Below are 27,169 nucleotides of genomic sequence, written 5' to 3' on the forward strand. Positions count from 1 at the left end.
ACGATGTGCAGACGTACGGGAGGTGGAATAGCAAGGAGAAATATTTCTTTAGCTGTGATTGAAGCCTGCACATACCTGATTGGATCCTACAGTTGCTTTACCCGATGAATCAGATATCTGCTTCTGGGTTGGTTTTTTTTCAGGAGAAGGCAGTTAGAAATTATAGGAGTTGCACAAAATGGTAATTTAATAACGTTAGGAATACAGAAGACATGAGCTTGTAGGAAAGCGATAGCTACAAGGATCAAAGAAAACGTTTGGTACAAATAAGTTACTAGTGAGAGTCAGACAGGATGTAGGATTGTTGAGCCAGACGTCTTAGCTGAATTCCACATGTGGTATGCAAATCATGGTGCCACCATATTACACCCCAAAGACTGCTCCACTGTCAATGGTTATCAGCACGCTGAGTAGATTCAAGGTCTTATATACATAAAAATGATCCTTTATTAAAGGTACAAACTACTCAAATAACCAACCAAATCTCCTCCTGTGACTTCATTTAAAAACAATGCATAGGAATTTTTGTACAGCAAAAAACTAAAAAGATTTTGTAAGACTTAATATTTGCAAATGCCACATTATGCAGTTTCTGTTTGTGAAAACTGTTACAAGGGTGCATTACCTTTCTATTGAGTATCCAGCATGATGTCCCCACTAATACCGGTATATAAAAGTCTTTAAATAAATAAATAAATCATCAACAAAATGCACAGAAGAATAGAAATCTTGCTTAGAAAATATATTTATTTTTGATATTAGGTATTCAGACATAATTGCTAGAGATGTGTGTCAGATTTTACATTGACCATAATTTTAGATTAAACTCTTACAATAAAATAAAAGGCCATCTTGCATTCACAACCCAAATTACTACTTAAATCATGGGGGCATTGATGGGAATATACCAACAATGAACCACATCAGGTGATCATGCTTGTTTATAGCTACAAGTGAATTAGATCAAGCAAACATGATTTATACTGTATAAAAGGTCCATGAGACTGTTCGGTAAGTACTGTTATCTTGTGAATTCATATTGTGCCCTTTGCACCAGAGGTTTACTTCAAGGGAGCTGCAAATCTGTGGCCTGATCAAGCCCAGTGCTACCAGGTGTGCATACTGTGCAATAGCACAGGACAGCACGCCTAGAGGGGTGGCAGAAGCAGCAGCAGCAGCTTGTGAGGCCACTGGTGGACCCCGTCCCACCAGCAGCCAAGAAGAGAAAGAGGCCTGTGAAGCCACCAGTAGACCACATCCCACTGGCGGCCGGAAGTAGAGGAGGCCCGCAAGGCCGCTGGTGAACTCTATCCTACCAGCAGCCTGGAAGAGGAAGAGGCAGAGGCCAGTGAGGCCACCAGTGGACCCCATCCTAGCAGCGGCCCAGAAGAAGAGTAGGCCCGCAAGACCGCCTGTGGACCCCATCCCCCCGGCGGCTGAAGAAAGAAGAAGCCCATTCTCCTACGCTTTCTCAGTGCTAGTGTATGCTTTCCAAAACATGGGCAGCTAGCATGTGTTCTATGCTACTCTCATGATGCATGAGATCAGTATAGATGAAGTGCCAGCTTCGCATGGTTTTATTAGTGCAGGGGCCGGCACATGAGGAGCAGCAGAATGGCTCCCGCTGGTATGTGTGTGAATGAATGAGAGCCTTACTGGGGGGGGGGGGGTTATGTGAATGGAAGCCTGACTGGGGGGCTGTGTATGTGACTAGGAATCTGTATGAGGTGTGTGTATGTGTGTGACTGGGAGCCTGAATGAGGTGTGTGCGAATGGATGTCTGACGGAGGTGTATGTGTATGTTTGTGTGCATGGGAACCTCTCTGGTGTGTGTGTGTGTGTGTGAATGGGAACCTGACTGGGGGGTGTGTGGGTAGGAACCTGTGTGGGGTGTGTGTGTGTGTGAATGGAAACCTGATTACAGTATGTATGTGTGTGAATAAATGGGAACCTGTCTGTTGTGGGTGTGTGTGTGAGAATGGGAACATGTCTGGGTTTGTGTGTGTGAAGAAAATTTGTGCTACCTCACTAAGCCATGCCTTACTCAGGATAACTGGAGATAAGTTTTCAGGTATGGAGAGCAATGAATTTTCCATCCTTATTAGTTTTACTTATTGGATGTCTGTGTCTGCCATTTTGAAATAATTTGTTCGGGAAATTTTAAAAATTTTGTATGAGCTCTTAATTATTGGATGTTATTCTATTCCTTAGATCATTGGAAATATTTTTACAAGTAAGGCTTTATTAATATGATTGATTTATATTCCTTGATTTTATTGTTTGATGAATGATTTATGAGGACTGGTGATGTTTCTGTTTCTCCATTGCTGCACTGCATACAGAGTCTGGCTTGTTGCGGTTTCCAGTTCAGTTTCTGTTTATAGTTTATATTCTCTTTATTCTCAATTTGGTAAGGGTGAGTCTGTGTTCTGCATGATTAACTGAGGAGGGTTATTCTGTGTTTAAAAAAAAACAAAACATGGAGGGGGCAGCACAGTAATTGTTTGCTCAGGGCAGCAAAATTGCTAGCACCGGCCTTGGGCTTGATGAAGACTTGTGCCATGTTGCAGCAAAAATCATTGCACTATCTTATCCATGCTCACAATACTGGGTAGGTGGCTTCTCAACAAAACCCAAATTAGACCAGCAGCCTTCAGAAGACATCTTCCTCTTTACAATCAGTTGCATTGTTTTAATCACAATATGCTGCATAAAAATGACAAGAGACGAGTGGCACCTTATAGACCAGGGCGTCCCAAACGTTTCCTGAGGACCCCACACAGCCAGTCGGGTTGTCAGGATATCCACAATGAATATGCATGAGATACATTTGCATATCATGGAGGCTGGCTGGTTTGGAAAGCTCTGCTATAGACTAACCATCTGGCGACGTGGACTCTGTGCTCGAAAGCTCAGGCTTCAAGAAACTGCTGCGTCTATGAGATGTCACCTGCCTCTTGTCACTTTTGCTACAGTAGACCAACACGGCGATCCTTCTGAGAATATCCTGGGTAAACAGACTCCCTGAATGCATGGCTTTGGATGGTCCAGATGGCTCCTAAAGGTTGACAATAGTTGCCTGTTCGGTTCCAGTTCTTCTTCTTTTCATGATTAAATGAGCTGTTTTGTTCTTGAGAAATGCTCGATGGCTGAAGAGCTTGGGGTTGGGTGTTGGAGGTGATCTTTGGTGTCCGTTAACCTGAAGCAGACTTTAGCCCCCTCTGCCAAGAATGCTCTGCAATAAAAAGTTCAATTTTTAAATGTCAAATTATACTGGTAGAGCCATAGATATGAGGATAAGTTTATTTCTTACATATTCTAATGTATGCCACAATGTGTACGAAAGAAATTCTGGTTTCATGGGTTGAATTAGCATTCATTGTGATGCAACACAGCTCTGTTCATGGAAAACTCTTACTCTGAACAGGAAGATCTTCTTTCACACAGAATATTCCCCTGCTTTAAACAGCTAAATTCTTGGAGGCCAATGCAACATCATCCGCTCAGGTTAGCGCACAGCTTAACCAGTGATTGGACTGGCTAGGTTAACACCCGATGCAATAAGGGGATTAATGCGTCCAAACTCACGTGCAGCTAATAGTGCTCATCACATGTAAATGTCATGTTGATGAGGCTATAAGCCAGGGGTCAGGAACCTTTTTGGCTGAGAGAGCCATAAACGCCACATATTTTAAAATGTAATTCCATGAGAGCCATACAATATGTTTAAAACTAAATACAAGTAAATGTGTGCATTTTATGTAAGATCACACTTTTAAAGTACAATAAGTCTCTGAAAATATTACACCAGGCCTTAAGACACCAATACATCTCCTATTAGGAAAACGGACCAAGTCAGGCTGCTATAGAGCCCTACACAGAAACTACACGCCAGCAGAAAACCTCACCTGAATCACGTGCTGTCCCTCACCTAACATAGAATAAAGAGACCAAAACGCATAACAAGAAGCATGCAGACAAAAACTGAATTGGAAACTGCAACAAGCCAGAGTCTCTGTATGCAGTGTAACAAAGGAAAAAAAGAAACATCACCCATCCTTATAAAACAAATCAAGAAATATAAAATCATCAGCAGTAAAACTGTACTAACAAAAAGAACATATTTCAAAACAGCTGATGAGTGGAATATCCAATAATTAAAAACTCATATAAAACATTTCCAGATACCAACAAAATATTTCAAAATAGCAGACACAAAGACCCAGGAATGAAAAATAATAAGGATACAAAATTTTTTTTGCTCTGCATACCTGGGAACGTTTGATATCAGGTGTCCTGAGATTGTTCTGAATTAGCAGGAGGTGGGGTGGTTTGCTTGGAACTTTCTCCTCTCTCAGTCACATACCAGCGCTCTCTCTCACACTGGCTCTCAATGACACACCTATACACACATGCTCTCAGTACTCACATATACCCATGTTTTTTCTCTCTCACTTATATAGGCTCTTAATTACGCATTTACACACATGCTATCTTTTCATGCTTACACACACACACAGGCTTTCAATCACATAATAAATACATGCTGTCTTTTTCTCTCACACACAGACTCTCATTCACATGCTTACAAACATGTCCTCTTTTTCTCTCATTTACACACAGGCTCTCAATCACATACTCACATGCTCCCTCACCTAAATCAGCTTTCAATCACACACAGACACACATGGTCTCTCTCTCTCTCATTTAAACACAGGCTCTCAATCACATACTCACATGCTCCATCACCTAAACCAGCTCTCAATCACACACAGACACACATGATCTCTCTCTTACTTATACACACAGGCTCTTAATCATACATACACATGATTTCTCTCACACACAAAGGGTCTCAATCATACACACATACTCTTTCACACAAACAGGTTTTCAATCACAAACTTACACATACAGGTTCCCAATGGTAAACTTACATTCATGCTCTCTCTCTCACAGGCAGGCTCTCAATCACAGACATACTCTCTTTCACATGTACAGGCTCTCAATCATTCACATACATGCATCTCTCTCTCTCACACACACACACACAGGCCCCCCCCCCCGCGGCCCGGAAGAGGAAGTGAAGAGTATCGGGTGCGTGCGCGGCAAGAAGAGGCCACGCTAGTGCCCTCGGCATCGGCCCGAAGAAAAGAAGACTGCAACGCGGCTCGGAGGAAAATGAAGACCTTCTACCGTGGCCGATGGGACTCTGCCTCCGCGAGGGCTGAAAATGAAGAGGTTAGTGTTGGGAGGAGGCTGCTGCTGCTGCCACGAGTTCCCGGGGTGGGGGAGAGAGAGAGTGAATGAGCGAGCAAACACGCGGCAGCAGCAGCCTCCTCCCAACACTAACCTCTTCATTTTCAGCCCTCGCGGAGGCGGAGTCCCATCGGCCGCGGTAGAAGGTCTTCATTTTCCTCCGAGCCGCAGTCTTCTTTTCTTCGGGCCGATGCCGAGCGCACTAGCGTGGCCTCTTCTTGCCGCGCAGGCACCCAATACTCTCCACTTCCTCTTCCGGGCCGCGGGGGAGGGGGGGGGGCGGGAAGAAGAGAGCACGCCGGTGCCGCTGACTCCAGCTGTCCTGCCGCGTTCCGCCCGGGCTGACAGCATTTTAAGCCCGGGCGGAGGAGGACCGGGGAGCAGCTGGGTCAGCGGGAAAGTGTGGCGACTGTCTGCGAGCCAGATGCAGCCCTCAAAAGAGCCATATCTGGCTCGCGAGCCATGGGTTCCCGACCCCTGCTATAAGCTATTACCCCTGATGCAAAAAATTACCATTTGCCCAACGCGCAGTTTTTAACATAGCAAATTTAATGCCAGCTCCGGAGCTGGCATTAATCCTGCTTTCTGTGCTTCCTCCTACTTTTAGTATCATCGCGATACTAAGTATGAGGAACCACAGAAAGCAGCAACATGAAAAAAACAAAGTCTTGACAGCAGCCAGCTTATAGGAAAATGGAAGCTCAATTTACTAGCGTCCGTTTTCCTAACCCGTAGCTATATGCACAGCCATGTCACCTGGGCGCCCGATGCCACTGTCACGCTAGAGATGCACAATTGATCCTTAGCGTGTCCTTTTTAGTGCGGAACCTCATTTCCAAACTGCATCGGGCGCCATGCAACCTGGCTGTGCACGCGTTGAAAAAACGGGCAAAACGTTTAGATGCGCATTTTTACACACCGCTTATTGCATCGGCTCCTTGGACTGCATTTTAATCTTCCAACCAGTTTCCTAGTATATTTCTCTTATGCTAGAAGAGAACTCACAGGACACATTAGCATAATAAAATCCTTTCCAAAAAATCTAGAATTGCCAGTCAGATACCATGTTGCTGTGCATCAAAGAGGTAATACCACATGACAAGATAAACCTCCCAAAAGCCACCGAGAGGCCTCTTGTACAACTTGAGAGGTTGACCTTAAAATGAGTGCGAGCACCCATACTTGCACGGATTGCTGCGCAAGCGAGGATATGCTAGAATTTTTAAATCATGCACGCACTTACGCACGTATGTTTTAAAATGCTCCTACTGCGTGCAAGTATGCTCCTAATCTTAAGAGGTTACTCCAGCACAGCTAGCGTGCGCATCTCCAATAGGACCACGTTGGCTTTTTTGCGCATATATCAGCACAAGGCACATTCCAAGGTTTCCACAATTAGTCCACCAGCATGTTCAGTTAATAGTGAAGTCTTTCAGACCCCACTTGTTCTTCACTCTGCCCAGTTGACCCGGCCCCCTCATCCTGTCCTATAAGCACTAAAAGTTGAGATCTTAGCCTTGCTTCTCATCAGGAGCTGCAGTAAAGTTACATGGATATCTAGGGGCGGATTTTAAGAGCCCTGCTCGCGTAAATCCGCCCGGATTTACGCGAGCAGGGCCCTGCGCGCCGGTGCACCTATGTTCAATAGGCCTACCGGCGCGCGCAGAGCCCCGGGACTCGCGTAAGTCCCGGGGTTTTCCGAGGGGGGCGTGTCGGGGGCGTGTCAGGGGCGGGGCCGAGCAGCACGGCGTTTTCGGGGCGGGACGCGGCGTTTCGGGGGCGGGCCCGGGCGTGTGGTTTCGGCCTGGGGCGGTCCGGGGGCGTGGCCGCGCCCTCCGGAACCGCCCCCGGGTTGCATCTAGGCGCGCCAGCGGACTGCTGGTGCGCGGGGATTTACTTCTCCCTCTGGGAGGCGTAAATCCCCCAACAAAGGTAGGGGAGGGGTTTAGACAGGGCCGGAGGGGTGGGTTAGGTAGAGGAAGGGAGGGGAAGGTGAGGGGAGGGCGTTAGCGAATTCCCTCCGAGGCTGCTCCGATTTCGGAGCGGCCTTGGAGGGAACGGAGGTAGGCTGCGCAGCTCGGCGCGCGCCGGCTACACGAAATCGGTAGCCTTGCGCGCGCCGATCCAGGATTTTAGCGGCTACGCGCGTATCTACTAAAATCCTGCGTACTTTTGTTGGCGCCTGGAGTGCCAACAAAAGTACGCCAACGCGCCGTTTTTGAAAATCTACCCCCTAGTGTATATGCGCTGCAGGTTTCATTTTTAAAATTCAGAGTTACATGCATAAGTCTTGGCCCCGCACTGGAATGTCTATGCCCCACCCCTTTTCCTCCCCCTAAATCCTCACAAGCATGCGTACTACACGGCTTTTTAAAATCCGCATTGCTCGTGTGGGGCCCACATATGCATGTAAATGGATATTTTTGCACGAACAACGCTTTTAAAATCAACCTGTGAGTGTGTGTTTTTTTAAAATGTTTTTCTTACATCTTCTTTAGAAAATGCCTCTTTGGGAACAAAGAACCTACAAAGGTTCTCTCAAGGCCCCCCCTAACAAATCCTCGGTCCACAACTCCATTCATAAGCGAGCACTTTCGACAGCGGGTTCGCTCCATTGGAATTCGCTTCCCCCAGATATACGGCAGGAACAATGCCATCTTCTTCTTCAGAAAGAAACTGAAAACCTGGCTGTTCACTCAAGCTTACCCTTGAAGGAACATTTTATCAAACACATTGACTCTCACCCTGACCGCCTCCCTACTCCCCCCCCCCCCTGCCCTGCCACCTCCCCCCCTGCTTACCTCTCCATGTTTCCCCCGTCCACAAGATTTATGAATAATTGTGAATAATTGCCTAAGATTAACCCACAGCCGAGCTTAATCTAGCTGATTATGTATCGCTGTCTTTTGTTTTCATTGTTTTCAATGACTATTTTACCACTCTTCAGTTGTTATCGTTTTAAAATATCTTTCCTGTCCTCCAGCTCCCATGTTTTTCGCTCCCTGTTTGATGTAACTTTTACCTTCTATATAGTTGTTAATTGGTTTCCCCTGTTCTATTGTAAACCGGTACGATAAGACCGCGTCTTGAGTATCGGTATAGTAAAAGAATTTAAATAAAATAAATAAATAACATATGATGTTAAAATCCATTATGTAAGAGAAGTCTGGGAAATTTGCTGTTTCAACACATTCACGCATACCTTGGAGCCCCTGAAGCAGCTACTGTGAAACATGATATCATGTCGGGCTTGGCGGTATTGGATATACTAAAGGGGAAGTATATATATTCATATAAGCATCACTATATTGAATGAAAAACTTATAAAAATGATATCGAAGACTGGTTACATTTGGACCGATGATTATAAGAGACCCAATTGGTCTCTTTGAACACTATTTATTTATTTAATTTATTTATTTAAATTTCTTATATACCGGCATTCGCGATGGGAGTCGCATCATGCCGGTTTACAAATAACAAGGTGTGACAACAGAATAAATACTTAATAACTTAAAAACATTAACATGTGATAGAAGAATAAGGTAGCAGTTACAATAAAACAGGGATAAAACAGGGAACACTAACCACTTCTAAACCCAAAGGGTGGTATGATGGTCCGATTCTGACAAGTTAATCTACTTTTTGACATTCTGTTAATCTGTTTTTGCAATACGTGTTTGTTCTTCCTTAAGTTATAGCATGGGGTGGCAGTATCCCAATCATAAGACTCGGTGAACCAGGTCTCCTTAATAGCAACAATGTCCAATTCCGCTTCCACCATTAGGGCCTGCAAGTCTGGGATTTTTTTGCTCAAACTACGAGCATTTGTGGATCACCAAGAATATCTTCTCTAGAGAAGGCTTGTTCACGCAATAATAATGAAGACCATCAGACTGGTCCTCAAAACCATTCTTTTAAAGCCTTTTATCTTGCTTTATATTGCATTTTCTTCAAATTCTAGACTATGTCTGATGCAAAGTAAATTAAACTAATAAAGAAAAGTTCGTTCTTTTTTCTTTACTTGTGGTACATATCTGATATTGTCACACTCCCCCTTTAAGGTTAAATTGATTGCTGCTATATAGCTGTGTGGTTCTGCTTTATAATTTTTTTTTTATAAATCTCTAAGCTATACTTTGCTGTTACAATATTAACGTGCTCAGTATATATGTGAATGAAGCCCAAAAGGGGAAGCCGTAGTTCACAAAGAATACTAAAATCTCTCTAGCTGTGAGATTCTAAGTATTATGTAACAAAAATATTTGCGAGAAAGCAGTTTAATATCATTTAAGCAGCAGTAATGATGCGTGATTTTCAGTCTCCTGAGTGCAGTTCTCATCTCTCACACTTTTATTTGCCATTTGTTCCATGTACTGGATAAGAGACATTCTGTTGTGTTATATGATACAGATATATATTCCATTATCTGAAAATGAAACAGAAGTGTGTGAATGATGGATTAGTCTCCTTGTCTTAATTGAAATTACCAGTTTTCCAATTCCTCTACCAGTTCGCAGAGTTCTTGTCCAAGTCATCAAGATCTGCAGTATGTTTAGCGTGGGTGTATGAAAATCGCATTTAAACAACGCTATTAGCTACTGTAGGGCAATGCAGAGAGCCGTGTTAGAGAGACATTTCAATGTGTGTTTTTTTGAAATTGGAATTTTATTGAAATTCAAGTAACAATAGTCACAAAAACAAGCGAAAATTCAGGTCATATACAGGATGAAAAGAACAATCGCTATACAAGTCAGAAACAAATGAAATCAGTACACATCAAAACAACGCACAAGTCTAACATTGGTGAACAAGCGGGAAATCATATAGATTTACACCAGAATATTGCCCCTGTTGTAATCAATCCGCTAGTTATGTTATGTGAGAATTTTCGAAACAAGGCATAAACAATTCGTAAATTTTCTCCCCAGTCCCCCCCATTCCCTCCCCCCCCCCCAGCCCCATAGCCCATCGCATAACTGTGACAAAAGGGTGAAATAAAGGAAAAGGAACAACCTAGCCAGGAGTCCTAAATAATCAGCAGAGAGATATGCATACAGCGACTTATCAGTCTTGACCAAGAAGGCAAGCGTGAACGCCTTCTCAGGCCAGCAACCCCTGAACATTCGAGGCTAACAGTACAGAAAGCGTGGAAAGCACTCAGGCCCAATAAGAACAAGTATCCACTCACCAACTGCATCTTCTACATCCCCCTATCACCCCGCACATCCCATAACTGAAGGCTTGTTCCCAAATTAGGCAAAGGAGTTTATATACTTGGCGCTTGGTAGAGGTTCCAGGTTTTGTTATATGAGGCTACCCGATTATGTAAAAGCGCAGTCAAATAATCAAGCCTTTTAAACCTGTTGACTCTACCGGTCACTTCCCCCATGGTAGGAATGTGTTTTGATTTCCAATGCTGAGCAATTGACAACCTGGCCGCCATCAATATATACAGACATAGCCTTTGTTGCGAAGAATCCAGGCCCTCGATAGGAGCATTTAACAACGCCATTTTAGGGGTTAAGGTAACTGCAGTCTCCAGGAGCTTATTTAGCCAATCATTTATCCCCTGCCAAAAATGTACTATGGGTTCGCAGTGCCACCAAATATGTATATAAGAGCCTGCCTGGCCACAGCGACGCCAGCAATCGGGGGAGATAGAAGGGTATATTGTGTGCAACCTAATGGGGCACAGGTGCCAACGGTATAGCATCTTGTAATTATGCTCCTGCAGCCCAGCAGAAACCAGGTTTCTACTAGCTCTCATGAAGACAATGCTTCGTAGAGAGTCGGGTATGGTTTCCCCGAGCTCAGCTTCCCACTGATCAAAATGAGGCAACCTTGGGGCTTCACAAAAGGTCATCAAAGAGTATAACCTTGATACCACCTTTGTCAGAGAGTCCGCTCTAGCACAATAAATTTCAAGCAGGGATCGGGATTCCCGGAGCCTGCGTGCCTTGAGGAGGGATTGAATGAAGTGCCTAAGTTGCGCATAGGACAGATAATCATGTTTAGGTAAATGGAAGCTATCCTCTAGTTGAGTAAGTGCCAACAAATCACCCCCCAGAAATAATTGGCCTATAGTGCTAATACCAGCGGCTCTCCACTTCCCCAGGGCCGGGGAAAGGTACCCAGCTACAAACTCAGTATTATGAAAAAGGGCAGTTTGGTAAAAATAGTCATAAGATCCAGCTATCCTGCATTTCCATTTTTTCCATAAAGCAAGAGTATTCCTAAGGGACCAAGGCAGGCAAGAAACCTGTAGCCAAGTAATCCTAGGTTGCCAAGCTAGCGCCCCCACAGGCATTGATCCAATCAGAAGCTGGGCAGCCTCCACCCATTGCTTAGTTGTCTGATTTCTGGCCAAGTCTATAATCGCTTTAAGTTGGGCGGCTACATAGTAAGCCTCCAAATCTGGCACCCCCAGACCACCCTGTTTTTTGTGCAGGTATAGTACCCGCCGTGCTACCCTTGGTGGGCGCCGGCGCCATATGAAATCAAAGATTTTCTTTTGAGTCTTACGTAAGAAGGGTATTGGCAATATGATAGGCAGGACCGTGAAAAAGTAAAGGAATCTTGGTAGAACGTTCATTTTTATGATAGCGATCCTCCCCAGCCAAGAAAACGTACCCTTGTACCACGTATCAAGATCCCTGTCTATTTTTTTGGATAGGGGCACATAATTAAGGTCAAAAAGATCTTTCACATTGGCGTTTAAATGAACCCCCAAGTATTTCAGAGCCTTTTTTGCCCACCGAAACGGAAATTTAGAGGAGATGTCTTGGACTTCAGAGGGAGGTAGGTTAATATTTAACAACTCGGATTTTTCGAAGTTGACTTTGAATCCCGACACACTGCTATACTGATTAAGCTCCCGTTCCACACCCATCAAAGAATGACAAGGACTAGTGAGCGTAAGCATGATGTCGTCTGCGAATAGAGACAACTTAAAGTGGCGATCCTTCAGAGGAACCCCTTGTATGCTGTTCGACATCCTAATTCTAGCTGTAAAGGGCTCTAAAAAAAGAGCGAATAAAAGGGGAGAAAGAGGGCACCCCTGCCGCGTTCCCCTCCCTATCACAAAACTCTTCCCATAGCCCCCATTAACCTTAACCATGGCTCGAGGAGAGTGGTACAACCGGGAAAGCCACTGCAAGAAAAACGGACCGAAATTCATTTTGGACAAGGTCGAAAACAAAAAGGGCCAATGGACCATGTCGAATGCTTTTTCAGCATCGATAGATAGTAACACAGTCGGAATACCTTCCTTTTTCACCCACCAAATCAGGTCCAGAATTTTCCGCACGTTATCTGCTGCCATTCTCTGTGGCACAAACCCCACCTGATCTGAGTGCACCAGACCAGGTAGGACCTTATTTAGTCTCAAGGCCAGTATACGAGCCAGGAGCTTTAAATCCTGATTAATGAGGGAAATCGGCCTGTAGGAGCTACATAACGACGGGTCCCTCCCCGGTTTAGGCAAGACAGTTATTCCAGCCGTGTTGGCTTGAGCTAAAAAATATTCCCCTGCCCGGAGAGCATTAAAGAACTCCGTTAAGAGAGGTGTCAAGCATTCCGACAACGTTTTGTAATATTCACCTGATAGACCATCAAGGCCCGGGGATTTGTTATTTTTTAGTGCCTGAATAGCCTTGGAGACTTCAGCCTCAGTGATTGGGTCATCCAGCATTTCCTGCTGTTCAGGAGTGAGCTGGGGAATGTCCATCGTTTGCAAGTATTCTTGAATGTCCGGTTGGGCAATTTGAGAGTTTGAACTATAAAGCGAGGAATAAAAATCAGTGAAGCAGCTCCGTATTTCTATTGGATCAAGGGTTAGTTGACCATTAGAGTTTTTAATTTTGGGAATTACACTCTGAGCGACTTGCCTCTTAAGCTGCCTGGCTAAAAATTTACCTGCTTTATCCGTACCCTCATAAAATTTTTGCTTAGTTCTTTCCATCATATAAGCCAGTTGAGCGTCGTCCAAAACCTGAAGCTTGGATCGCGCATCTGAAAGCTCCCGGTAAACTGTGCGAGATTGGGTCTGAAAGTGAATGCTAGCTAGCCGCTCAATAGTGGAAAGAAGTAAGAGCCTTTCTCTTTCCCTCTCCTTTTTAACGGCTGTGGCTCTCGCTATACATTGTCCACGGATGACAGCTTTGGAACAGTCCCACAGACAACTAATAGACGTGGACGGTTGCCGATTTAATTGATAATATTCCAATAAGGAATGCTTGAGACTCTGTACAAAATCGGAGCTGCGCAAGAGAGAGACATTGAGTCTCCAGAATATTTGTCCTCCCTGTCCTACTCTGAGTGAAATCTCCATCCACACCAAGCCATGATCTGACCAGGTGCTGGGTTCAATCTCGCTTTTAATAATGCGCATCAGTAAGCATGAGTCAATTAAAAAAAAATCAATGCGGGAATAGGAATTATGGGGATGAGAAAAAAACGAATAGGAACGTGTGGAAGGATTACGGAGACGCCAGACATCTTTCAAAAGCCATTTCGTTATAATGGATTGAAGTGTCCGTCTGGCTTTTTGGCCAGTAATAGTACAGCTAGAAGACTGCTTCGTCGAATGGTCCTTAGCTGGGTCTATAGTGATGTTAAAGTCCCCGCCCCAAATCAAAAAACCCTCACAGTGCTCTTCAAGTAGAGCATGTATTCTAGAGAAAAATGAAGCCTGATCGCTATTAGGCGCATAAATGGATAATAACGTGTAAATATCTCCCCCTAATTTTAATTTAACTAAGACAAAACGCCCTTTATCATCATATACCTGCTCTAGCAGGTCAAATATGACTGTTGACGCAATTAGGATGCCAGTCCCCGTAAATTTACAGTCTTTCCCTGCCGCTGAATGAAAGACATGTGGAAACCCCTTTAGATGCAGTAAGTGAGCATGTCTTTGCCTCACATGTGTTTCCTGTAAAAAAACAATAGGTATACACAAACGAGACAATTCTTTTTGAAGCAGATACCGCTTTCTGAAAGTATTCAAGCCTTTAACATTCAATGACGCTATTTTCACAGACATATTAGCATTAAATAAAAAGCTCTAGTAGTAATAGAATTGGCCTTGGCCACAGGCTGGAATATAAGAGGATGCAGCTCCCTCTTAAGGTAAGTAAGCTCAAAAGTAACCTGGAGGTCGTATCCTTGTATCTTGTGACCTTTAGCAGGGTCACTATTTATGCTAGGACTTTCCCCCTCCCACCCTCTCCTCCCCTTCCCGCCCTCCCCCCTCCCAAATGGATCCATAGAATTCCTATAACGGATCCCCATCTGTGGAGCCCGCCTATGAGTGCAAGAGAACCCCCCACCCGCCCCCCCTCCCCCCGAACATCTGAAAAACATAATACAAGTATAATGTCAACACTCGAACCTGCCATTGAAATATGCTAACACTACATTACCACTACATTAACTTTAAATTGTAAATTGAGAACCCTTCATAACGTTACAATCATAAGACCTGAGAGCCCGCATCTTCAGCAGGAATCGCTGATGTGCAACGGGACCAAATTGTAAAACAAATTTTAGAGACGCCGCACTCGTTCAGCCCTGGTCTGATAGGGTGCCAAAGTCCTTCTCTCCGCGAAAGTTCGGACGCCGTTTCTTGCTGCGATCAATTTTCTGCCAAGTCGCAGGCTCCCGGCTTCGCATTCTGGCCGGTTTAGCCGAAATCTCCGGCAGTTGAATCGGGATGCCTGCGTTCTTAAAGACAGACTCAGCGTCCGCCATGCTCTTCATTTTATAAGTCTGGCCGCCATGTTGGAATGTTAGTGCGAACGGAAAGTTCCACCTATAGCGAATGTCAGCCTGGCGTAAGGCTTCTGTCGCCGGGCGCAGCTCGAAACGTTTTTTAAGCGTGCTTGCCGCCAGGTCCTGATAGACCGCAACCTCCGTGTCATTCCATTTCCATTGTTTTTTGCGTCTAGCAATAGCCAGAATTTGCTCCTTTTGAGTGAAGCTGTTAAAATTTATGACAATGTCCCTGGCTTTATTGTCCCTCCGAGCTCCTAATGCGCGGTGCGCCCTCTCTATTGTGAGAGATATAGGGTCTGCCGCAGGGGCTATGGGGTCCTCCGATGTCGACTCCTTTTGCGTTAATAGAAAAAGGCAAAAGGCCTGGGCCACCGCCCTCGAATCTGCGTTAGCCGCTGTCTCCGGTATTCCTCGCAGACGAATATTATATCGCCGCGATCTATTCTCAAGATCTTCCAATTTTTCTGAGATGGATTGAAGTTCAGCTTGGGTCTCATTATTGGCGGCAGATAAATCCTTTAAGGTGATATCCTGTCCTTCCAAGCGTATATCAAGCTCGTCCACTCTATGGCCCAGCGCCTGAAAGTCCTCCCGAAGGTCTGCAAAAGAGGCCAAAAGCTCATCCCGATTAGCTTTAATTTCAGAACGGAGCTCCATGAACCACTCCCGCATAGTAGCCTTTGAAGGTAAGTCGGCAATGGATACCGGTGCTGCGGAGCTCATTTGTGGGGATAGGATCGGGGCCTCGCTCGTCAAGTCACGCTCCTCACCCTCTGCGCTTGCCATGCCTTCCTCCGGATCGAGGCCTGTCTTTTTTAATTCCGAGGCAGCACGCGTGAAGGAAAATTTTTGCAGGTCTTGTCTCCTTCTCGTCGTCATGAGGACCGCTTACTGATGTGCGTAGCGATATTTGTATCCCGGAAAAATGGCAGAAAATCGGCGGAATCGAGCGTTTTATTCAGGGGGAACTGGGAGCTAAAAGTTTAAGCGGCCATCTTGCCTCGTGGCGAACAGCGCCCCCCCAATGTGTGTTTTTTAATACAGAAAATGTAACTCCTTGATCAGGGCAGGAATAAAACTTGACTTGTTTCTGGTGGCCATGTTATACTATTGCTGTGCCCAGTGTGGTAGTATCCAGCTGCTTCTACCAGACCGAGTACAGCAATGGAATAACTTTGGCCACCAGAAATGTGAGTTTACTCCACCTCAGACTCAGGCGTTTCATTTCTAGTGTAAGCTCTTGGGGCCAGCACCTACAGCTGAACAGTGCACTGGCACTGTGCATCCTGACTGTGGCCTACTCCCCTCACGGGGAGCTTATACTTTGTTCAGCTAGTTTTAAGTGCCCACTCCAGAGAGCAATTTCTTGTATCCAAGGCCATTTTGGCAAGCAACAGCGACTAAAATCAAAGCATAAGCTCTCTGTGGAGAGCACCTACAACTAGCTGTCTGAGAGGGGGCACCTACGGCTGAAAAGGGGGCCAACGTCAGATGCAAAGCAGCAAAGTGCATACTGTTCAGCTGAAGGTGCCTGCCCCAGAGAGCTCATGCTTCGATTTCTCTTGCTATGTCTTGCCAAAATGGCATTGCATGCGAGACTGGTGCTGTACATACCAATTTGGGGGCACATTCTCTCATGCAAAGCCATTTTGACAAAGCATAGCAAGTAAGAATAAGCTCTCTGGGGAATGCACCTACAGCTACACAAACCAAGACGCAGGCTGTCTGGATGGCACCAGCAGCTGAACTGCATACACTTTAGCACTACATGTGCGTGTGCTGTCCAGCTGTTCAGGAAAACTAAAACCTGTGACTGGTACCTGCCTCAGAGAGCTTACACTGGAAATTAACTCCTGGTGTCTGATGTGGAGTGAATTCATACTTTTGATGGCCAATGTTTTCTATTGTTGTGCCCAGTGTGGTACTCTAACTTAGACCTAGGAATGACTTACATTTCCAATGTTAAGCTCTCTGGGGCTGGAACCTACAGCTAAACAATGGGTAAGGTCTCTAGGATTGGCAGCTATAGGTGAATAGTATGACAAAGTCAGGAGGCACAACACCAATAGTGCATACTATTCAGTTGAATGTGGCTGCCTCAGAGAGCTTATGTTTTGTTCAGCTGTAGGTACAAGCCCCAGAGAGCTTACACTGGAAATATAACTCCTCCGTTAGATTGATGTGGAGTAAACTCGAATTTCTGGTGGCCAAAGTTAATCTATTGCTGTGTCTAGTGTGGTAGAAACAGTTAGACATTTTCACATGCACACAGTAATCGAATACTATGTCCACCAAAAATGTGAATTAACCTTTACTCTATCTCAGGCCAAGGATTTAACAAAACGCAGGAGTACGGAGGCAAGTACTTGAGGTTGGAAGGAGTGTGACCAAAATGGCCTTGCATACAAGACTGGTATTGGGCATCCCAACTTGGGCGCAACCTCGCATGCAAGGTTACTTGAGCAAAGCATTCCAAGTGAAATCAAAGGGTAAGCTCTCTGGAATGGGAAATTACAGCCGTTAGGGCTGCATAGCACAAAAATGTGTACTGTTTGGCTGTAGGTGCCTGCCCTAGAAATCTTACCTTGCATGCGAGACTGTCCAAGTCAGGATGCCCGGTGCCAATCTTGCATGCAAGGTCATTTTGTTCACAGTCCTTCCAAGTTCAAGCATTTATCTCCTTACTCCTATTTAAAGCAATTATTAAAGCACTTTTCTGCATTAGTGCAGATTTTTCAGTTTAACTTACATTTTAGCTTGGTTTTTTTTTTCCATTTTAAACTCCTGTTCAATTTGCATCCAATTAGCTTATTGCATCCTAAGGGGACTCCTGTTTTTAACATGCATGTTAAGTAAAACTCATGCTGAAATTTAACTCCAATGGTAGCACAGGTTTTATTACATTAGCCCCCTGGTTCTCCAGTCTGAATTCCACCCCCCCCCCCCCTCCGTTTACCTAGACCTGCCACTCAGCTAAGAATAAAAAAAAAAGTTTGATTTCAATTATGCAGGATAATTAGAAGGTGGAAAATTACAAGAGGAAGTTGCCAAATGTATGTGCGTCTCTTATAAAATAGCAACTATTGGTCCTGCCTCAGAATGCTCCGAAGACCTTTCCTCGAGTACACGGGTACTTTCGATGTTTATAATTGTGCGAGTACAGGCTGTTTGTGTGTGTACATGTGTGTAACTCTCTGAAAATTCACCCTGTGCACAGAAGTGTATGCATGTAGGTTACATTCCCTGAAGAGGAGATGCAACTTTACATGAGCAAATTACCGGAATATTTCCAAAATGAACTTGTGTGTGATGTTCTCTCAAGCCTACCCCTGACAAATTCTTCCCCCTACTATTACAGAAAAGAACTGTTATGCTTGAACCACTTAGTTAACCGTCCATGCTAATCAATGGTGTATTATCTCGTTTTATTCTTAGGAGAGCTCTGTTTAAACTAATTCTTCCTCTTTCAATTGTCCTGTTTTGTAATCCCTCTTCTGGTTATTGGTTTCCCCTGGTTATACTGTAAACCGGTACGATAAGACTTTGTCTTGAGCATCGGTATATTAAAAAAAAAAGAATCTAAATAGTTTGCCTTGAAAATTCTTGGTAAAGTCTGCGTGTACCATGAACACGTAGACTTTGCTGCTGTACAAGTCCCGTCAAAACTGACAAGAAGGTGTGTTCTGAATTCCTAAACTTCCAAAGCCAACCCTATCTTTTGGAACTACCCAATTAAGGTGATCAAAGCATATGTCAAATAACTGACTGCCTTCAGTGAGACACCAATTGCCTCAAAGGACTTCTTCATGGCAAATTCAACCTTTTCTTCCATGTAGCCTGGCTAGTCATTGATCAGCTACAGAATCGCTGAATTTGTAGTTGTCCTATGAGAGGCTGCCCTATGATCTGAAGTGCACCATTCCTCCTTTATTCTTCTATTGACAGACAAACCAGAAAGATATTAAAAGAGTTTAGAGTTCATAGTAGGACAGATCAATTGACATATCCAAAAATTATATGCTTTCTCTTCTAGACAGTGCAGGGAAACTTGTTAAATTAACAAGGACAAGTCTTTGAGGTGATATGTCCTTGCCAGGCTGCTATTATCTTTGTTCTCTAAAGTCTTGAATTTAGTTCGACAGAACCTATTAGAAAATCATCTTCTAGTCTATGGTTGGCTGATGGGTTGCCATGTAATCTGCCCTCAGTTCTGCAAAGGAGAATTGTAAAAACTTTTAAGAAACATGATTACCACTCTAAAAGAATTCTTTTAGAGTAGTAAGCCAGCCTACTGGCTCAGTGGCAATGCTTTACTATGCACTGTCATGTGGAAGGTCACTGAGTTGGGTCTTCTGCTACCTGAGTCATCTGGGGATGCTGCAGAGGCAATGTTCACAGCCCTGGTGAGGGAAGAGGAGGAGGAGGAAGAGTCATGGTCATTGCTTAAGAGTCAAACACAGCAGTGAAATTCAAGGCTCATGATTGCAGGGTTCTAGAAGGAGCCCCTGGCCTGTCACTGCAATAACCAGACTAGTTATGCTGGGTGGGATATAAAATAGGGGAAAATTCCCTGGGTAGTCACAACTGAAGGCTCAGGGTGACAGATCCAGGCCCTGGCTACAATTGAGCTGGAAGTACAAACGAAGAGGAGGAAAATACCTGATAAAAACAAGTCAACGATAGTAACTTATCAAGAGGAAATAAAAGTTTATCCAAACGATAAAGATTGCAAGGATCTTTAGATGTGAACTCCCAGAATTGAAAGAAACATAGATCACTACAGATGGAAAAAATAGTTCCTGAGCTAGGCCTTCTTTGGGAAACTGGAGGCCTTGCATTTTCTCAAAAACATTTCTGTTTATTTACAGTCATTTACAGACTGCTCATAAAGAGAACCTGTTTCAGTTTGATTACCACTTCCTGGAAGTCCTCTCACAATACACAGTATAACCCATACATACTCATACTCTTATAATATCCATCCTAAACCTTCAGTGTACCCTTACTAATGTAATAATCTTTAATTAAAACAATATTAATTTATACTAATACAATCATTCCTAGTATTCTTACTAAAGATAATCATAACAAGTAGGAACAATATACCAAAATAATATACAAATACTATCTCAAATCCTAAAAGCCTGTTCAAGCAACTGGGATTTTCCTTTTTATCCTAAAACTCACATAGGATGGCACTGAATGACTGTCATAAGGAACAGAGGTCAATAAATGTCCTGGGGGCAATTTGTAACTTCACCTGCAATGTTCTTTTCATTTTGTCTATAATGTACTGAAGACGGACAGAACCATCCTCACCACTCCCTAAAGAACAAATATACACAGGTGAAAGATATGGGAGAACTGGTAACTGCTAATTCAGGAAAAAGTACTGCACTTGGATATTTTTTTAATTTACATTTTTCAAGCAAAGAAAGAGACAAGCGTAATCGGTCGTGATTTTATTTTAACTAATGGTTTTGCCAGACTGATGGGATAGTGCCATGAGGCTGTAGGATTTCCTATGGTTCTCTACCCCTCAAGAGTGAAGTGGAGGCCTTGCTGTCTGCAAATCCTAGGAGAAGCAAGGGATAGCAGTGAAGATGCAGTCAGATGCCTTGTGAAGAAGGCGTGAGACCTGCTATCTCTAACTCCAGCCCGTCCACTCTAAAGGGAACCAATGGCCACTAGTGGGAAGATCATTTGGCTCCAAACTTTGCCAATAAATTGGATACGAAGCATTTTCTATATTTTAGGTCAGACTTGCTGTCTTCCAAAATCTCTTTGAGACAAAGACTGGTGGACAGCATGTAAAATAGTAACTGAAAAAAATGATTTATCATTGTGTAGGTTGATCTCTAGAACTTCTCTCTCCCTTGCCAGGGGAGTAAGGAAGAAAACTTGTCAGTGAAGAATGATACATGAAGACTAACCAGAACTTGGATTTTTATATTGCCATTTATCTAAATAAGATCCCCCAATTTTTTTTAACAGTTGTAACCAGGGGCAGTTCTGTCATGAGGCAGAGTGAGGTGGCAAAATTGGGGAGGAGGGGGGGCATGGCAAAACATGTTCGCCCAAAACATTTGTGTGTCGGTCTTGCCGAAGAGCGGGATCGCAGTGGAGTCCAACTCGCTCTGGCCCAAACAGTGAAGGCCCAGTGGAGACACATCGGGGCCCAAATATCAAGGCCTGGCTGGGTTGCAGGAGAGCCTATCCTGCCACAGCCTGAAGCTCATCAGGGCTTAGGAAGAGCCCATCCTGCTGCAGCCTGAAGATCAAAGTCTGGTAGGGCCTCCACGATCTCCATTCTGCCATGACCCAAATGAGAGGCCTTCTAAGTTGTTGCGGATCCCATCCTGCAGCAGCTGAAGAAGAGAGGGAAAGGCCCTGATAGAATGTGTGTGTGTAAGAGTCAGTGAGAGAGTCTGTGTATGGGTTGTGAGAGAACCTGTATGCATATGTTTGGGGCGGGGTATGACATTCTATATGCATGTGTGTGTGTGTGTGTGTGAGAGAGCCTGTGTGCATGTCTCTGTGTATGTGCATGTGAGAGAGGGGGTATGCCTTACAGCCGGCATGCACGTGTAAGTGAGAGTGTACGTGCGAGCATGTGTGAAGCGTGTATGCATATGGGAGTGTGTGTGTGTGTCAAAATGAGGATTTGTGAGAGAGCCTGTGTATGTGTGTGAGAGAAAGAGAAAGATAATATGAGAGACTGTGTGTGTGAGAGCCTGTGTGTAGGTGTGAGAGAGATAGGGGGTGCATGTGGTTTATATGTAAGAGAGGGTATGAGTGTGAGATGGACAGAGAGCCTGTGTAGTGTGAGAGCATGGGGGTGTGGTATGAGAGAGGGAATGTATTAAATATGTGTGTGTGTGTGTGTGTGAGGATAAAGTTTGTGCCGCCCCACTCCCCAAATACAGGGCAATCTCGGGGTGACTAGAAATCAAAAGATCCCAGGTATGGAGAGCAGAGAATTTTTAAAATTTTAATTAGTTTTAATTGTTGGATATTATTTGATGTGTCTATTGTTTTGAAACATTTTATTGTTCTTTGATAACTTTTTATTCTATTAGTATAGTTTTATTATTATGATCGATGTGTGATATTTCTTGATTATTGTTTTATGAGGAATGATGGTGTTTTTGTTTTTCCATTGTTGCACTGCGTACAGAGTCTGACTTCTTGCAGTTTACAGTTCAGTGTTTGACTGCACTGTTTATAATTTATGGTCACTTTATTCTGTATTTGGTGAAGGTCTGTGTTCTGTATGAGTAACCAAGGTGAGGTATTCTGCTGGCATGTAGTTTCTGTGTAGGGATCTACATAAATACATAAGGTTTGTCATACTGGGTCAGACCAAAGGTCCATCAAGCTCAGTATCCTGTTTCCAACAGTGGCCAATCCAGGTCACAAGTACTAGGCAGGATTGTAAGGGAGATACCAAATGTTCTACCACTGTATGCAACAAAACACAAATTCTACCTTCTATGAAAACTGACCTCAGAGGGAAACAGACTTTAAAAGATGGATGCTGACAGGTATGTTCCACCAAAGAAACACTGTCTTAGCAGAGACAGATAAGGAACTTTGACCAAAATAATAATATGGGCCCAGCTTATCTGATCTGTCTATTTACTTAAGGGCTATAAGCTTTTTCCATTAAATATGAGCTAAACCCAGCACAGGGGCAGGTCACAGAGGTGAAAACAACTATCCAAAGGGCAGTTTATTAGACAGATCAGCTCACAGAAAAGCACTGACACTGCAAGACAACTCGCTAGTCAAGAGATTACCAGACCGAACCAGACCCTGCTCCGGAATCGCCACGTAGCAGAAGCAGTGACACCCTGCCTCCCCAATGGGAGAGGGAAGTCAGCACTCCGAAATGAAGAAATGACCCCTTTTCATGCTCTGATTGACTATGCATGAACTGTTGCATATTCATTTCCTGACTGTTAAGCTATAAGCAGAGAGACACTTAGGATGGTGGCTGGCGAAAGAAACTCATTAATACCTGACAATGCGGAGGCATCAATCCTACCCCTCCCTGTGTCAAGGGAGACTGAAGAGAGGAAATCCCTACCTGATATCTGGCCACTTGCCTTGAAGCCAGAGATGCCCCCGGGGCTGAGATGCCTCCTCAGCCCAGTCAGTACCAAGACCAGGAAAGCAAGCTCTTTCCCTTGAGTTCTCTAGCCAGAGTCTGCCCTAGAGAGAAACAGAAGGAAATCGCCCAGCCATCTAGTTACCTTTATTAATACTCTAAGCAGGTCAAGGTTTCTGGCACATGTCAATCCACTAATGATGCAGAGCCTTATTGAGTATAAGGACTTCAGAGACATGCACTGTTTATTTCCTTCTAAATGCTAATCCTGCAAAGTCTGACAAATAAAAGTCTAAAAAACCAAAAAAGAGAGTCAGAAAATGAACGCAGCAACGAAACAGTCCAATCACAAAAATAGCATACAATACAAAGTGCATAAAGCTTCTCAATGTAATTAACAATCCCAATTTCTAAAGATCTACCAGAGATTAAGCAAAAAAAGACACCAATAACGAAAACAGAAAAAATGACAGAGGGACCGTCATAACACACATATGTGCAAATGATTTTCTTGCACAAAATGCCCTGGTCATAAAAAGTCAAATTGATTAAAAACATTTTTAAGGTTATTTTTTACTGCAATTAAAAAGTACTTCCCTTAATAATAAGGGGTGTCAGCGGCAGCAGGCGAGCTTGTTCCCAATGCAACCGTGCCCGACATAACGTTATGTTTCATCTGAATCCGCAGGAAATGTCAGTGTCTTTATGTAATGTCCAAACGCTGCCACTGATAATTCTTACTATTAAGAGAAGTTCTTTTTAATTGCAGTAAAAAATAACCTTAAAAAATGTAAAATCTATTTGACTTTTTATACACATTTGAAAAATGGCCCTATGATTATTTATGACCCAGGCATTTTGTGCAAGAAACCTGGTGTTATGATGGTCCCTCGGTCATTTTTTCTGTTTGCAATATTTTTTTGCTTGATCTCTGGTAGTTCTTTAGAAATTTGGATTGTTAATTACATTGAGAAGCTTTAATCACTTTGAAATAAAAGTCTAATTCTGTGGATAAAACATGTGGTCTTTTCTGAACTATTCAGATTGTGTAGGTATAGAAGATAATAGAGAGAACTGTCTGTAGTACTGCCAGCCCCAACAGATGTGGAGAAAGGGAGAAACAAGGTACACAGTAACAGACAGGTTCCCAAATCCCTAATACCACTTATCAGAATACCAAGGGGTAGATTGATTCAATGCTATTTATCCCAGGGATAAGTGGATTTCTGCAACTCCACCTTAATAATGGTTTATGGATTTTCCCTCCAGGAACCTGTCCAAACCTTTTTTAAATACAGCTACACTAAGAGCTTTCACCTCATCCTCTGGGAATGAATTCCGGAGCTTAATTATATGTTGAGTAAAAAATATTTTTTCTTATTTAGTTTTAAAGGTATTACCTAGTAACTTTAACTAGTAACTTCACCTAGTGCCCCCTAGTCTTTGTACTCTTTGAAAAAGTAAAAAATGGATGAATGTTTACTCATTTCACTTCACTAATTATTTTATAGACCTCTATATCTCCCCTCAACTGTCTCTTCTCCAGGCTGAAGAGTCCTAACCTCTTTAGCCTTTCCTCATAGGGGAATCGTTTCATCCTCTTTATCATTTTGATTGCCCTTCTCTGTATCTTTTATAATTCTGCTATATCTTTTATGAGATGCGGTGACCAGAACTGCACACAATACTCAAGAGAAGGTTGCACCATGGAGTGATACAGAGGCATTATGATATCCTCAGTTTTAGTCTCCATTCCTTTCCTAATAAACCCTAGCATTTTATTTGCTTTCTTAGTTGCTGTTGTGAACACTGGGCAGAAGATTTCAACATATTTTCAACGATGACACCTAGATCCTTTTCCTGAGTGGTGACTCCTAATGAGGAGCCTTGCATTTTGTTGCTATAATTTGGGTTACTCTTCCCTAAGTGCATCACTTTGCACTTGTCCACATTAAATTTCCTTTGCCATCTATAGCAGTCTGGCCTATTCTGTTTTCCTAATAAGAGGTGTATCGATGTTTTTATGATATCTGAGGGCGAAGTCCACATCAAACATTTTCAATATGCCTAATACCATGTGGGTCCCAAGAGTTTGTTTTTTTTTTGGCAGGGTTTTCTTGTTGGCATATTAGCAGTGCATGTACAAAATATACATTTTGTTATGATATTTTTACCTCAGAAGATTATGAATGTCCATTTTAAATTAAAAATCTGTTAAAAATGCACAATTTTTAATTGTGTGTGGTGAGGGCTGGGAAGTAAGGGACACAAAGTTGTACATTTCGCCTAGGGCACCTAGTATTCTTGCACTGACCTGAAGAGAGTTTGCCACTCACAGACCCCCCCACAATTCACTCAACTCCCACTTCTCCAATGGAGGACGGAGTGTACTGACAACTCCCTCATTCTACCTTAAGGAGCCTCAGGTTCAGGTTTCTAACCAGTCCTCCTTAAGGCAGAACGTCACGTGGGATTCTGGGTAAAGGGAGGTTCCCTTCACTCTATCATAAGAATCCAGGCCTAGAAAGCTTGAGGAGGCCCCAGGTTGCTAGTAGAACCTCCTGGTATATTCGTATGGAGTATCTTTACCTGAAAAATGTACCTGACACAAGGTGAGCCTTTATTTTTTTTTTCTGTAAGTATGAAGCCCTGTAAATAAATATTTGCACCAGAACTGGTCTACTAGTCAAGTCTTCTTGTGTTCCTGGACTATTCCTGAGGCCACAGCAGGCCCGTATATACTACTCATGGTGTTAGAATTGGGATTTTTTTTTTGCTTAATTGGGAAGCACAAGTAAAAAAAAAAACAACCCACAGCCTCCCAGAAGAGAAAAAACCCACAAACAAAAGAACTCCTTGCAGTGTTTTCTTCCTGGGGCCCTTGGAGTTCAAATTCTACCTCAGCAGGCCATGAGGGCTGTCCCTGCCTGGACAGTCAGGGGTCAAATAGTAAGGTAAGTTAGGTCCGGACAGGTAGGCAGGTATTTTTGTTTTCTTCACCTCATGTGAGTTATTCATTTGGGAGCTGTTCCCAAAAGGAGATAAAATGGAGCAAGTAATCCAGGTCCTGGTCACAGGTCAGTAACAGTTGCAGAATGCTCTGCACACACAAATAGACAAACAGCAGCGGCTGCAAGACCAATTAACACAACAAAGTGTAGTCTTAACTCAATTAGGTCTATAGTACCTCAGGCACCCGCACTTTCATATGTCCTGTTTAAGAAGAAGGCAGGCGAGGACCCAGAGGTCTTTTTAAAGAAATTTGAACAGACTGCCCACTTCTCGGCCTGGCCAGCTGGACAACTTATTTGGCAAATTTGCTCACCAGCAGGAGTCAAGTGGCTTTTCAGGTTGCCAATCTAGATGGAAGGACTTCCTATGAGGACGTCAAGGCCACTATACTACTGTAAAGAGAACTGGGTACTCCCCAGAACATTACCAGCGGCAGTTCTGGCGAGCAGCCCTATAGCCAGAAACCTATTTCACTGACTGAAAGATGCTGGTTGAAAGTGGCTCCAGCCAGAGGCAAGGCTGGGACTGGAAGTAGTCCATCAGATACTCCTGATGGCCTAGACTGACCCATGCAAAACTGGGTCTGCTGGCACACCAGGCTCACCTTGGAAAGTGCCCTGGAAGTGGTGGAAGCTTTCCACCAGGCACAATCAATGCCCACCAGCATAAGGGGCTTAGAGAGAGAACCCAAAACCATTCCTTGGCATGAGACGGAGGACAGAGGACCTCAGTAACGAACTTCCGAGGAAAGGGGCTTGGCCTCCATGCTCAGCTTTCAGATACCAATCTCGTCCACATGTTTTACCTGTGGACAGAAAGGACACTTGGCAAAGGACTGTCTGTATGACTGAAGTGTGGCTATAGCGACTGGGCCAACGCCGAAGGAAGAAGTGCACATACTACAAAACAATGCTCTGAAGAAGCAACGACCCGCAACCCGAAAAAAAGGGGAATCTGGAGAGACGGGAACAACTCAGAAACGGGGCCTTGCAGACCCTCTCTTTTTGTGCC

The 27,169-nt window shown here is 43.8% G+C and overlaps 1 protein-coding gene across 2 annotated transcripts in view; it reads right to left on the reverse strand.

Annotated features, from left to right (window-relative positions):
- Nucleotides 1-727: 727 nt before the first annotated feature.
- Nucleotides 728-27,169, reverse strand: part of CHCHD3 (coiled-coil-helix-coiled-coil-helix domain containing 3) — a 522,566-nt gene continuing 496,124 nt past the window's right edge. For both annotated transcript variants that reach the window (XM_029615341.1, XM_029615340.1), the window contains one exon: nt 728-3,235. In XM_029615341.1, coding sequence (XP_029471201.1) covers nt 3,212-3,235 — 24 coding nt within the window. In that variant the 3' untranslated portion in view covers nt 728-3,211. The remainder of the gene's footprint in view (nt 3,236-27,169) is intronic.

Source organism: Rhinatrema bivittatum, chromosome 9, assembly GCF_901001135.1.
Source record: "Rhinatrema bivittatum chromosome 9, aRhiBiv1.1, whole genome shotgun sequence".
In the NCBI taxonomy this organism is placed as follows: Eukaryota; Metazoa; Chordata; class Amphibia; order Gymnophiona; family Rhinatrematidae; genus Rhinatrema; species Rhinatrema bivittatum.